Genomic DNA, 13,492 nt, shown 5'->3' on the forward strand with positions numbered 1-13,492 from the left:
CAGTGTTGTTGAATGTCAACTGATGACTTATAGAGTGTTAACTATGGACTATCAAAATAAAGTGTTACCAATCATTTTTGCCAGCTGAAGTATATTAATCACTGCAGTAATTATCCAATGGAAGGCTTGAAAAGATTTGCTTAATTAAATCCAGTTGGTTACCTTCTTTTTGGACTGGCAGTATATTTAAAACATATAACCAATTGCAGTACTTTTTACAGTTCTATTATCACAGCTTGATCTTGACTGTGACATTCAGTTCTGTGTGGTCTCTTTGGTACTTTGTGTGCGTCACACACAGAACAGGTAGTGTAAGTTAAAAAAAACAACTACCACATACCATTTTTTTTTCGCATTATGTTCCATCTGCTCAAAAAAACACCACATTTGCTCAAAAAGACTTTATTTGCAGTTGATTGGAAAAAAGTACGATATACAAATATTTATATATACAATGCATATTTGATCATGAATAAAAATAAAATATAAAAATCAGTTTCAGGTTCATTTAATATGTATGCAGTATAGCAGGACAAGTACACAAGGAAAGAGTAATGTTTGCTGACTGTGGTATCTTTGATTTGTCTTGTTATTCCTCACACACGTTTTCTCTGCCCCTTCCTCCCTCTCCTGGTCTTCTTCCCCTGGCATTTTTTTCCATTTTTGCGTCTCCTCTGTGGTGGTGCCTCTTTTGATGTAGCGGACACTGCTGGTGTGATGCTGCTTGTTGATCCTTCTTCTTTCTGTCTCCTCAGTTGCAATGCTTGTTCTTCTTTTTTCTTGTCCACTTTCTTCATGGTTGATTTTGCCCACTTAGTGTTAGGGTCGGAGCAAATCCTCTTTCCACTTTTTGTGTGAAACCTGTAATGAATTGTAATTTTTTTCAATGGTATCATAATGCTTTTTCCAAAAAAAATGTATTCAATTCGGACAAATTATCTTTTGGTGCCATATTTCATCCAAACAAAAGTTAGCTTTCTCACTTTTTAGAAGAGTTAACATTTCACGCACATATACTTGATCTGCATTGTACATACAACCAGAGGTAAGCAATACAAAATTAGCTGTTGTTGTTTTTTGTTATTCAAAGAAATATATAAATATATTGTAATTTATTTGTGACTACATGTGGACATTTGATAAATAACTCTACATCTATGCAGTGTGAATTTGCATGGACACTTACACTATGGCTGTGATTGGACAGATGCCTTCAGACTGAATGGTGTAATCCTGAATCTTTTCTGCTTTGATTCTGGTTGAAGACCACTGGGGACAACAGCTGGATTCTGGTCCAATGGCTTAAAAACAACAGACAATGAAACAAAAGATTAGTACCGATAACTAATAAGCAGTCAGACCACAACTTCAATCAAAAATCCTGAAATTCATTAGTAGTACTCACTTGCTTGGACCGTGCTCATCCATGTGGTGAAGTAGAGAAGAGCGGCTAACACCAGGCTGAATGTCATCTTCTGGCTTTGTCTTTCTTTTTTTGAGTGAAGTATCTCTCAACACAAAAGTACACAATGTGAATCACTCACAGAATGTAATCTTGCTGCTTGATAGAGAAGTGTTCAAATAAAATTACTCTACACAGTCTTGCTCACACAGCTGCTGTGTAATGTATGTATTTTCCAATTGGCTAACTTCGTTCTGTCTTTCTGATCGTTCAAGTTTTGTTCTGGCATTTATAAAACACAAGCCCCTTCCGCCTCAGCCCCATCCTCTCGTCATAACGGAGCACATCATAGCTGTGGCCGCACAGTGGGGAGAGGAAAGAATGAGTTCACCTATGTCAAGCCAAAGTTAGAAACAGTCCATGACCACAGCCCTGGCCACAGAGTACACAAGTGTTGCTTCATCACTTTCCTTTACACTTAGCTACACGCTGCCTCTTTGAGTCACTAGATGTATACAAGTTTGGTTTCTGAAAGGAGCATTTCTTTATATTGTTAAGTTTTAAATTATTTTATTAAATATTAGATCAGGTCTGTGGAAATGTCTTCCTGGTATTCAGTCAGGCTCTGTCTAGCTTTCTAACTAGAAGCTCAGCAGCCTTAGGTATAAAAAAGATGGTAGTTTTGAATGGCAACAAGCCAATTTTATTCTCTCCGCAGACTTGAACAACCAAGAGGAACGGGTTAAAAATATATAAAATAAAAACAAATCCAAATTAGTATTGAAACGCACATTGATAGTAATTTTAGTAGTTATAGTAGAGGACACACAGGAAAGGAAGGGTCATGAATGATGTATAAAGAAGGAGGCATTTGTCATCTTCATGTTTTACCAAAGCGTTTAACCAACCATGCAACCAGGCAAACTGACAACAAATGGACTCAATTTAAAGCTATTTAAAAATAAGAATAAAAAAGAAAGGATGAATTGAGAGACAGAAGAGTGAAAGTGAAACAAGGTGAGATAATGTACAAACAAGCAGAGAGATGAACATCAACACAAAAAGAATCCTTCGAAACATACAGTACAACTCAGCCAGCACATCATTATACCATTTTAACAACAATTGCAAAAAGTAACACCTGATTGGCCGTCCAGCTGCTGTCAGGATGGTACGCTAAAGTTAGCCTCATGCCTTTGAATTCTTCAGCCAACAACAACAGCAAATACCAAGGCACTCCTACGCCTGTCGTCCCAAATGTCCTGTCATTAAAATCAATGAGAACTTGGATGGTGTGATGCCTCCACTGAGCACAGAACACACACAAATACACACACTGGAGAACATACTATACACAAGGCCACATTCAAGCATGCACACGCATAATGACCTGTCTGCACGGATGTCCTCGACACACGCACACAAAAACACACACACACACACACACACACACACACACACACACACACACACACACACACACACACACACACACACACACACACACACACACACACACACACACACACACACACACACACACACACACACACACACACACACACACACACATACACATTTATCCAAACCCAATATCTCAGCCTCATCATTATCATCCCCGTGGCAACCTGTTTGTTAGAGGAGAAATGCCTCACAGGATTATTTGTTCCTCTCTTATTTATTAGTTGTTCTCCACCAGGGCTGTTGGTTAGCCGACAGCGAAGCTGATAGGTATTAGTCTCCTGCTAGAGCTAGAGAGTGGAACGCAGCATCGCAGGAAATTACAATCAATACTGACTCTCATATCCTCATCCGATATCGACCGTAAATTGGAATGCCAAGCACATTGTCGACCCCCGATGCACGGACACCAGGGCATGCGTAAGAGCATATTTACATATGTATGCATGTTGACACACACAGAGACACACATATTAAAAGGCTGCATTCAATGTGGGTATTGTTTTAAAGAACCCCACATTCAACCATGCATGGAGGTGTGTGAAATGGAGATAAGGAAACCAAACTCCTCTGCCTCAGACCACAACTTTCTGATCACTCTACCTGCTTTCACACGCACTCATGTATGATTCACACACCCTTAACCTGGTCGTGACCCCTGAGTAATGTTCCATGCACGTTTAGTATAGTAGATATACATTGCAGGACCAGATATGATATTAAACACAAACACTGGTTGGTGCGCTGCTCAGAGCAAACACATGCACCGGCAGACAAAGACACAATGTGAGTGGCATGTCGCAATAAGAGTGTTAATTAAAGAAGTGTCTGATCAGATGGATTTATTCTGCTCTCTCTTTTTAATAAAAAATCAGCTCCCAACAGATCAGGGTTTCATTTTCATCCTTTATCCAACACTGAGGAATCCGATTGATTAATTTTTAGGAATACAAAGATATGTGTTTTTCGCTTCTTCTTATTGGAATTATAATAATCAGAAAATCTGATGAACTCCCTCCCTCTCCTTCCTGGCTGTGTACACACACTGATAAGTTCAAGTGAAGTAAGAAAAGCAGGAAGAAAACTTCTGGGAAAGGCCAGGTATGCTGTAACAAAGAACTATGTGTCTGGAAGACGCTGGTGCCTCAATGGACGGCTGTCTGGGGAAGGGCTGCTGTAAAGAGCACTGCACTTCAGGTCATCTTTAGAGAAAGAGAAGTGTTGAGAAGAGCAGAGATGCTTTTGATATGTAACAGTGGAGCCATACACGCCGATCAATACGTCGACCTTTCTCAGACTGATTGCATGATGTTCTGCTTTGCCCCCAGCTCCAGCACCCACCAGAGGTCCATCAACCATCAAGCATTGTTATTCTCTGTTTCAGCGGGTCAGCTATGGCCAGTTCTCTTCTGCTGCCTAGCTCTTTTATTGTACCTCTGTACCCCTTGTGTTGTGCTCTTTTCATTTTTATATCTGTCTTCTTTTTACAGTCCCAAACACACACAAACACCCCCCCCCACACACCCCCCCCACACACACACACACACACACACACACACACACACACACACACACACACACACACACACACACACACACACACACACACACACACACACACACACACACACACACACTTGCCTCTGTAAACATATAAAGAAAGATATAAGATAGATAGATAGATAGATAGTACTTTATTGATCCCAAACTGGGAAATTGTTGTTGTTACAGCAGCATAAAAGGCATTTCACAATAAAACAAAATGTCTAAATGAAAACAAAATGTCTAAATGAAAACAAAATGTCTAAATGAAAACAAAATGTCTAAATGAAAACAATGAGTGGTTGGTCCTCAACAAATGACTGTGTGTGAACCGTTCCCCAGGGCCTCTATCGGTGGAGCTTGTATATTTATGCCCAGTACCAGGGGATGAACAGAAATCCCTGCTGGATATGAAAAATGTCATTTACTTTCCAATTAATATTTCAATTAACGAAGTCATTCCCAATTCATTTCCTGAAACCTGAGTCGAAATGAGACTGACCTCCTGCCCCGGTATCAATCTTTTTGCCATTGACCCCTCTTCACAAAGCTTCAATTGTAGATCAACCATCCATTTAGGGAACGCGTCAATAATCGACTCAGACCGGTGGCTGTATTACCATATACATTAGCATAGTAACAGTGAGTGACCCGCGCTTCTGGCTCACGGTCCAGAGGACGCAGGAGCGCGTAGAGTCTAATCAATAAAGGCTTTAATTATAGGCCTGCAGCTCTTCATGGTTGGGAGAAGCGCAATGCCACAGCTGATCCAGCATGATCATTTCAAACGGAGTGGGTATTCACCGCCTCAGTAACTCGTCTCTTTTGGCCAGTGCTATTATAGACAGCAAATTGTCAACTCCCTCTCCTTAGATTTGCTAAAATGGGTCGATTAGCAGGGAGGTGGTGGAGGTTTTTCTATTGTGTTGCTGCTTTGTGCTGTTAGTGCAGAATGGGCTGACTTTCTTTTGTAACAAGTACCACAGTGCTTACTCTGAAAAGATGTTTGCTGCAGTTAATTTGATTCATTTAAGTATTTAACATAATGTGTAATAGAGGAGATTAAACTGGCAGTAACAAATTGGTATGATACTAAAACATTTGAAGTAAAAGAGGCAAACCAGTTAAAGAAATGTCGGCAACAGGTAGATATCTTGGGCTTCTTCCACTTCTGCGGGCATTTGGATTGTCCTTTACAAGGCAAGGCAAGGCAAGTTTATTTATATAACATTTTTCAACACAAGGCAATTCAAAGTGCTTTACAAAATGTAAAGACATTAAGAGCATACAACACATAATAAAACATGAATAACACAGGTACATGAATAAAAGTGACAGTGCCGTGTAAGATGTGAATAGTTCAATTAAAAGTAGTGGCACAAAGAAAGTCTTCAGCCTGAGTCAGAGGGAGTCAGAGGGAGAAGATTTGGGAATTGTTAAGTTGTTTCCCACTCTGAAGGATCACACTTGTAATGACAGGACAATCTGACTGTTGATTCTTTACTACACTTAGCATATATATTTGACTTACAAAATGAATGTATATGTATTATATTCACACTTGTGTATTTTTCTGTTTGAGTATTAAATTGCATGTAGTTTAGAATTGTGTATGTGAGTCATGCATGTGGGTGGTGCAAAACATCCCTGGGATTTCCATTATAATAAAGATCAAGCATTTGTTACCTTTGGTTAGTAAATATCACTGACATTTGTCCTTGGCTAACAACTTCTTTTAAATAAAGAAGCACAGAGGGCTTCTTCATCCCTGAGCATGTATAGTATGGTATAGAGTAGACATTCCAACTTTGACAGACCTGGTGCAGCTAGTCCCAGAATAAATATGAATGTTTAAGGTTTATTAGTATAATGTTAAAATGCATAAGTTGGTGCTGAAACATCCTCAAAGTTGCTTGATTGTTAGGATAGACCCTTCAGGCCTAGGGTCATCAAAGACGCAAAAAGGGGGAGAGAAATAGTAGCTGTATGTTATCCATCCCATTTATATCAAAGAGTGTAGTAGGCTAAAGAACAGAAATAACTAGCATAATGAAATATTCTTCACCAGAACCCCTCCAAAATGATAATAAATATAAATCAACCCTTCTCTAAAACATTTTCAACAAAAACTGAAAACTGTAATCTCCATGAAGGTAGGATCAATTGCAGGACTGCTAGAAAAGTCTGCATTCGTTTTAGCTAGGTGTCTCTGATAAACTAACTAAGAATATTTTCTTCTGTGAAAAGTCAAGTCCATCGCAATCTTATTTATCTCTGAGAAATTCTTGACAGCTCTTCATCCATTTAAAAATATTCAACCATGGTGCTTGGTGGAGTCCACACTAATAATATTTCACATTTCAGCACAGCACCCCTCTTCACACAATCTACTCCTCTGTATTTTCTTTGTGACCCTTTTGTACTGGTGCACTAGATGGCGGTGTTCCCCTGCAGTGAGTGAAAGTGGCATGTGAGCTTGACAGCCTCTGAGAGAGTCATCCACATTTAGCCCAGTAGTGTAGAGTGGCAAAAACACAACCACTGCACCCCCAAGGCTATAGCTGACATTATTCTGCTCTTCGTGGCAATACAGTAAGTTGTGAGACTATAGAGATACAATGTCAGCTGGCCTTGAATCACTTAGACTTCCCATTTCAACCCTACAGTGTCTTAATAAAGGATGCTATTGTGCTTTTAAAAAAAAAGGTCATAGACCAGATGTGTATCTTCTCACGGGCAGATGATAAATCCACTGATTGATTTTTGTGTCTCCTCGTCAGTCATTTGTCTCCTTTTAGTGGTGGCATTTCAGATCAGGCTGCACTTTAGAAATATTATAAGAGAAGGATCAAAGTGCATGTATGCCTTTTAGACCACCGGGCTCATTCAACAGCAGCAAGGTCTCCCTCGCGCTTCATCTCTCTCTCTCTCTCTCTCTCGTTATTTGTCTGCTTTGATCATACAGTCCTTTCAGTTCATATCTCGCCCTCATGCTTCTTGTTACTGTCTTTTAGCGGGCATGCACTAGCTCTCTGTTTGCCAAGCACATGTCTAATGATTGCCCTTTTCATCCACAGCAGCACCGAGTTTTTGTCCTTTCGCCCACGTAGACCCCCCACCCTTAGACACTTTCTGCCTAAAGCCCTCTATTTCCCCAGTGACACACCACCAATTGTTACTCTGTTGGGTTAAGCAGGGTCATATCAAAGCCTTAATGCCTAAATGTGTGTTTGTGTGTGTGTGTGCGTGAGAGAGAGAGGGAGAAAGCTATGTCCCTCCTGCTTGAGCCAGATTATTCTAAGTTCCTGACCTCTGGGTGGTGAGAGGGGCCCATGTTTGGAAACACAGGCACTTGTCTTTGTCTCCGGAGCCCGGCGGGGGAGCTTGGCCAGGGGCCTCCACTGTGACGACCATGGACACTCGGCCTGTCCTGCGGCTGCCAGTCTGTCCTCTGATCCTCACCACCGTCTTAATATGAATATGCCGTGAATAGGCAGACAGCTGGTTGGGCAGGCAAACAATCCCAAAGCGCACACACCCTCAAACACACTCACACACACACATCACAACAACAAGATGAGTTTGGCTTGCAAGCAAAAACATTGATCCTGAGTCCCCTCACTGTGAGTCAATCTGGCCCCAATAGCCATTCAAGTGTATCTGCTTGATCTGATGTTTCCCGATAAGAGAGATTCCTCCGAGGCAGTGTGTACGTGTGTGAGGGGGTGTGTTTGTGAGAGATATTGATTGTTGAGTGACATGGCACTATAGATCCCAAGCAGCTGCTAAGAGTTTAAATGAGGCCTAGAGCATATCATTAAATCCCTTTGATAATGTCAAAGGAAACTGTTAAGTGTTTTCCCTTTTTCGTCCTCTAAAGTGTGAGTCTGCATTGCATTGAAGGTTGCCTTCTCTGCTCTGCTCTCATACTGTAGAAACTTCCACACAGAGGTCAGAGGTTTGGAGGCCAGAGGTAAGGAAGCTTTCTAAATGCGGACCATCGCATCAATCACCCTCAGTCTGATTGGAGTACAGTGGCCTCGACCTCCTAGGTGAAAAGGCTCAGCCCACTTTGAACTCCAGCTCAGTGTCTCTCCTACATTTAACCAAAGACTAGCACACATATAAAAGAAACAAGTCAAAACCAGCTTTAGAATCTTCCCTCAGTGGCCTCAGCTAGGGTTATTCATTGCAAAACAACAATATGGTCTTCTACTAGTTCACTCTTTGCATCTGAAGTTTCAATAAGAACGTTTTTTAAGAGTAGCTTCCACAGATTTGAGATGAAGGCTAGAAAGAGTGCGGGAGAGACAGAGAGCCATATTTTCTAGCATGACATTGTCGATTTGTTGATTGTTTCACCCTAACCAAGTTCTCCCACACGACACAGCTCCTTCCATCCCATGGTGGCTACCAGTGGATTACATTTGATTCAAAGCAATACCCATGCACATCAGAACATGGTTAAACCACAGGCTGTCTATTACACTCAGCTACTGCATATCAGCTTTATGCTGTCCCTTACTTAGGGGGTCTAGCTACCACTCAACACAATCCCAACTGTAGCAGATCCAGCAACCCTTGAAATCAGGACAGCAGCATTTTTTTTTTCAATTCACTTATGTAAGTTCCTTCGGATAAAATTGTCACTTAAATAAAATGTAAGGTCATTTGATATTTAGTCATAAACAAAACTGAAATGTTGACCTCATAAGTTAGGTGAGATAGCATCTGAAAATTGTCATTGTGAATATACCGGTGTCATGACCATGGCTCTTATGCCCAATGATTTTGTCATCGGGCATAATTGATAGTATAGCATTTATAGTCTTTATTAGATGGAGAAAAGTGGAGGAAAAAAGTGAAAAGAGACCTGAGACCTTGCCTACACTCCTGACTGATAACAGCTTTAAATGTAAAGTCTTTTACCAAACAAAATGCTGTCTTTCAGGGTTAAAGAGCATTGACAATAATGTTATTCATACTATATGAACCCTATTTAACTGTGCTGAACATTGCAATTTGACTTGATGATTTCTCTTTATTGATACATTACGTTAGCATTGAAAAGTTAGATGAAAGGCTTGAAGGCCAACACAGCAGCACTTTGACTTTCTTTTGCTCCTGTTTTCATTTACTTTGACTGTGAAGTGGCCCATTTTATACATATGTGTTTAAAGGAGCTTATGCATACACACACACACACACACAGACACACACACAACCTTCCAGGTGGCAGAGGTGCTGTGGTTATGAGCGACGTTACCACAGGTAATGTGATCATGGCGCAGAAGGAGTGATATGTTTATATCATCAAGAGTGAGACAGGATGGAGGGCGGATGGAGAGCAGCAGAGCGGGAGGGGAGGACAAACATGACGTTAAGAAGGGGATTGAAAGGGGGTGAAGTGAGAGGGGTGTAAGAGGGAAGGCAGGAATGTACACAGCAGGAGGGAGACATAATAAAGTATGAAAATGGATGATAAACGATGAGGAAGCGAGGATAAGACAGAGAAGAGGGGGGAGTCTGCTTGTCAATCAGATTATGAACCAATCATTTCACAGAGGATTGCTCTGACCTGAAACCTGCCGGATCACATTCGCTCCTCCACACATACACACATTCGCAGATGCACTCAGTATCGTTTCCACACAGTTGCATGGAGATAAATGTGTCTCGCTCGCATCCAGTCTGGTGTTAAGTGCACGTATTAGGGCGTATCAGCATTCATGTATGTGCTCCGTGCATGTGTATGTGTGTGTCTGAGTGTGTAAGTAAGTGAATGAGTAATGAGTGAGTGATGGATGGACGATAATGCACATTTACCCTATCTCACAAGGGCTCAAAGCGCTTAGATGTCTAGCCTGGCTCACACACACACACTCAAACACAGAGTTTTGTTTGATAAGACGACTTCCCTTTTTATTTCTTGTATGCATAGATCTCCTTCCTGCTCCTTTTCCTTTCTATGTTTACCTCTCACATTTATCTCTCCCTCTATGTCCCTTATCTTAGACCTTTGCTTTCCCCTCTCTCTCTATCTGTCTCTCTCACCCTAGCTGTCTGTCTCTTCGTAATGGAGCTAATTTGTTTAGCACACAAAGAGTGTCCGTCCATTAGCGCGAGCCTGGCCGTGCCAAGAGAGATGGTGACAAATCACACCACCATGTGTATCTGCTCTGTGTACATCAGTGTGTGTGTGTGTGTGTGTGTGTGTGTGTGTGTGTGTGTGTGTGTGTGTGTGTGTGTGTGTGTGTGTGTGTGTGTGTGTGTGTGTGTGTGTGTGTGAAGGGAGGTGAAAGAAGAAGCCGGGGAAAGTGTTTCATTTACAGTTGAGGATACATTTTGGATTTTAACTTTGAATCTAATATGACGTAATGTGAAAGGGTCTCTGCAGCTTTTAGCCACTTTGGTTTACCAGACTCAAACTGTTATTTGCCAAGAGACAGACTTTCCCCACCACACCAGCACTTCACTTTATTAAATGATGTGAGCACAGCAGGAAAATCTGCTGCCTTTGTGCTACCTGTGAATGCAATTATGTTCTGTGGCCCACTACTCTTGCTACTTTCTGCCCTTTAGCAAAAAAAGCGACTTTTATGCAAAACATTTCACCTTATTCTCTCAGGCCAAATCTTATGTCTTTGAATTTGTCCAAAATATGTTCATCTTCCACTAATTCACTACTCCCTAAAGACACCATTAGGCCTTGTTAGTAGAAAATTGACGGGTCGACACTCGTGAACCATAAGTCATAACTCAGGTTAAGAGTGCTTCAATGGTAGTAAATGCAAAGATCGATAAAATGCAAATTGCATCGAGAGAAACTGGTGTACATGCCGTGGAATCAATTTCACACTGAGAATTTAAACACTCAGAGTGTATAGAAAAAGATTAGTTCATGCAGAGGGATACCGTGAGGAACATATAGACCGTTTTCAGAGCAATCTTTTAGTTAAAGCAGGAAAGAATGGTTTCTGCTAACAACATTTACTGTTGCTCTGTTCAATTCAAATGTCTGAGTAAGTTATGATAGTTTGACAGTGAGCCAACATTAATAATACCAGGTCCATGAAACTGAAGCAGCTATGGAATCAAGCCACCATTATTGTGTATTATTTACACCTGTGCTTTTCCCTTGAGACATGTCAAATTGTATTCTTTGGAAGGTTTATAATATAATGATTCTCATAAAAGGTAATAATGGTAATTTAAGGTGAGTATTCCCTCAATACACCTCTATTCATGTCCAGCATCATTTCACTTTGACATACCAAATAGAACACGTGTCAGGCATCAGAAACTAGGAGTCCTAATAAGACCTGATGACTGCAGTTCTGAGGGATCCATATGTGTGACAGTAGAGCCTTAATCCCTATTCATATTTTTTGTATGTGATATGGACCTTGAGTCTGAAATAAAGATGTAATTGAATATTCAACTTGATCTCAGCCAGTCTATGGATAGAAGGCACTAAGCACACAGGAAATGATTGAGTTCTGAGTTGGGCATCTGTCCCTCCTTTCTCTGCCAACAGACTGCCACTGTTTGGGCAAACTCCAATTCATCATGATGACTCCATCCTTCCTTTCATCCATCCATCCCTTTTTCTTTTAACGCCTTTGATATGATGGGACACTGGCTGAAGCAAATTAAATCAATGTGCCGACGCACTGCCATTTGTATTATTAAACTCCGAATAATTTTCCGGGCTACATACAGGTAGATATTTTTACTATTCAAAAGAACATTTGTTTTGCCAATTACCTTCAATTGTTGCTGACCTCACCTCCCGCTGCTGAATTTGTGTGTTTTCTCATAGTGATTCAGCTCCAGCAGGAATGTGATACAGGAAGGCAAGGTCAGTTTTCATTGATTGTTAAACCATTCCTCTGTTAGAGAAGGCCACGATTGAGACGGTAAGACACTGACTGCTCTTCCCCAGCAGACTTACAGTAAACATCCTTCTCTGGGCTCAGCTATTCGCCAGACGGTATTCATTTTGCATTGGAGTCAGCAGTTCGTCTGTGTGTCTGTGTGTGTGTGTGTGTGTGTCTGTGTGTGTGTGTGTGTGTGTGTGTGTGTGTGTGTGTGTGTGTGTGAGAGCACCCCACATATTTGGTCTCGAGTAACTAGAGAAAACCCTGTGCACTGGGCCCAGATGAGGAGACAGTTGGAACAGTGTGAATATCCTCCTCTCTCAGCCTTGTTATGTGTTTGTTTGCCTCTCTGTCTATAGCTGGTATCTGTCTCAAGGAGATCCTCCCACTCGTTTCTGGTCTCTTTTTGTGGGTACAGCTGGCAGAGACTGGCAGAATTTTCTCCCTGAATAGAAGTTTTTTTTTATATCTCTCTCCCTCCCTCTATCTCTGGCTGAATGGCTGTTGGGACTGAGCTAAAGGGTTTATCTTAGAGCTCCAGAGATCTGATGTCGAGATTTTTTTTTTTGCACTAACTATGAGCTCATGCAGTTTAGGATTGGTGGCCAAAGTTCAAATTTCAAGCTTGCTGCTGATGGAATGGGGGGCCTTGAGGACTTCAGGGTGGGGGGATGCTGAAGGGTCTCTCGGCCTACGTATGCAGTTGAGACAGAGAGACAGACGGGGGCAGGGAGTGCTTTGTGCATCAGCCCTTTCCCACACTCCCTTTCACCTTTTGTTGTATGGCAGCACCAGGGTTCTCTGACATGACGAATCGCTCTGCCTGCTTAACTGAGACGGTAGGAAAGTGAGAGTAGAGTGAAGTGGAATGATGTGAGTGCGCAGACTTGTCCTTTAATCTTCCTGCCTGAAACTTTCTCTGCTTCCCATCTTCAGTCCTGCCCCTCTGCTCGGTCTGGAGCCAAGGTTTCAAAGTTTTCTGTCTCTAGATAGTTCAGATTCCACAGAGGATGAGCCAGACACAGGCACACACACAAAGTCGCGCACATGCTCATATACTCACTAATTCCTCTGCCCAAATGCCAGCACCAAGCTGTTGCCCATAGAGCGTTCAGGCTGTCACAATAGAGACATTACCACATGAGTGAGTGGCTTTGAATAGGGCTAAGGGTGTGTGTGTATATAGAGTGTGGTGACTACGGGGGGA

General features: G+C 41.6%; 1 protein-coding gene across 1 annotated transcript; it reads right to left on the reverse strand.

The window, feature by feature from the left end:
* Positions 1-396: 396 nt before the first annotated feature.
* On the reverse strand, positions 397-1,680 carry LOC117488516 (eotaxin-like). The gene is made up of 3 exons (XM_034137479.1): positions 1,406-1,680; positions 1,187-1,301; positions 397-861 (listed from the first exon to the last, which is right to left on the reverse strand). Exons 1-3 carry the CDS (start codon positions 1,470-1,472, stop codon positions 597-599), a joined length of 447 nt encoding a protein of 148 aa, XP_033993370.1. The 5' UTR covers positions 1,473-1,680; the 3' UTR covers positions 397-596.
* Between the last annotated feature and the right edge of the window lie 11,812 nt (positions 1,681-13,492).

The sequence above is a fragment of the Trematomus bernacchii genome, unplaced genomic scaffold (genome assembly GCF_902827165.1).
Source record: "Trematomus bernacchii unplaced genomic scaffold, fTreBer1.1, whole genome shotgun sequence".
Classification (NCBI taxonomy): Eukaryota; Metazoa; Chordata; class Actinopteri; order Perciformes; family Nototheniidae; genus Trematomus; species Trematomus bernacchii.

What these genes read in the sequence shown, in the direction of transcription:
- LOC117488516 (XM_034137479.1), bottom strand. Translation starts at nt 1,472, where the DNA reads ATGACATTCAGCCTGGTGTTAGCCGCTCTTCTCTACTTCACCACATGG. An exon ending in GATGAGCACGGTCCAAGCAA is followed by an intron (nt 1,302 to 1,405) that starts GTGAGTACTACT and finishes GTTGTTTTTAAG; the next exon opens with CCATTGGACCAGAATCCAGC. An exon ending in TGTCCAATCACAGCCATAGT is followed by an intron (nt 862 to 1,186) that starts GTAAGTGTCCAT and finishes AATTCATTACAG; the next exon opens with GTTTCACACAAAAAGTGGAA.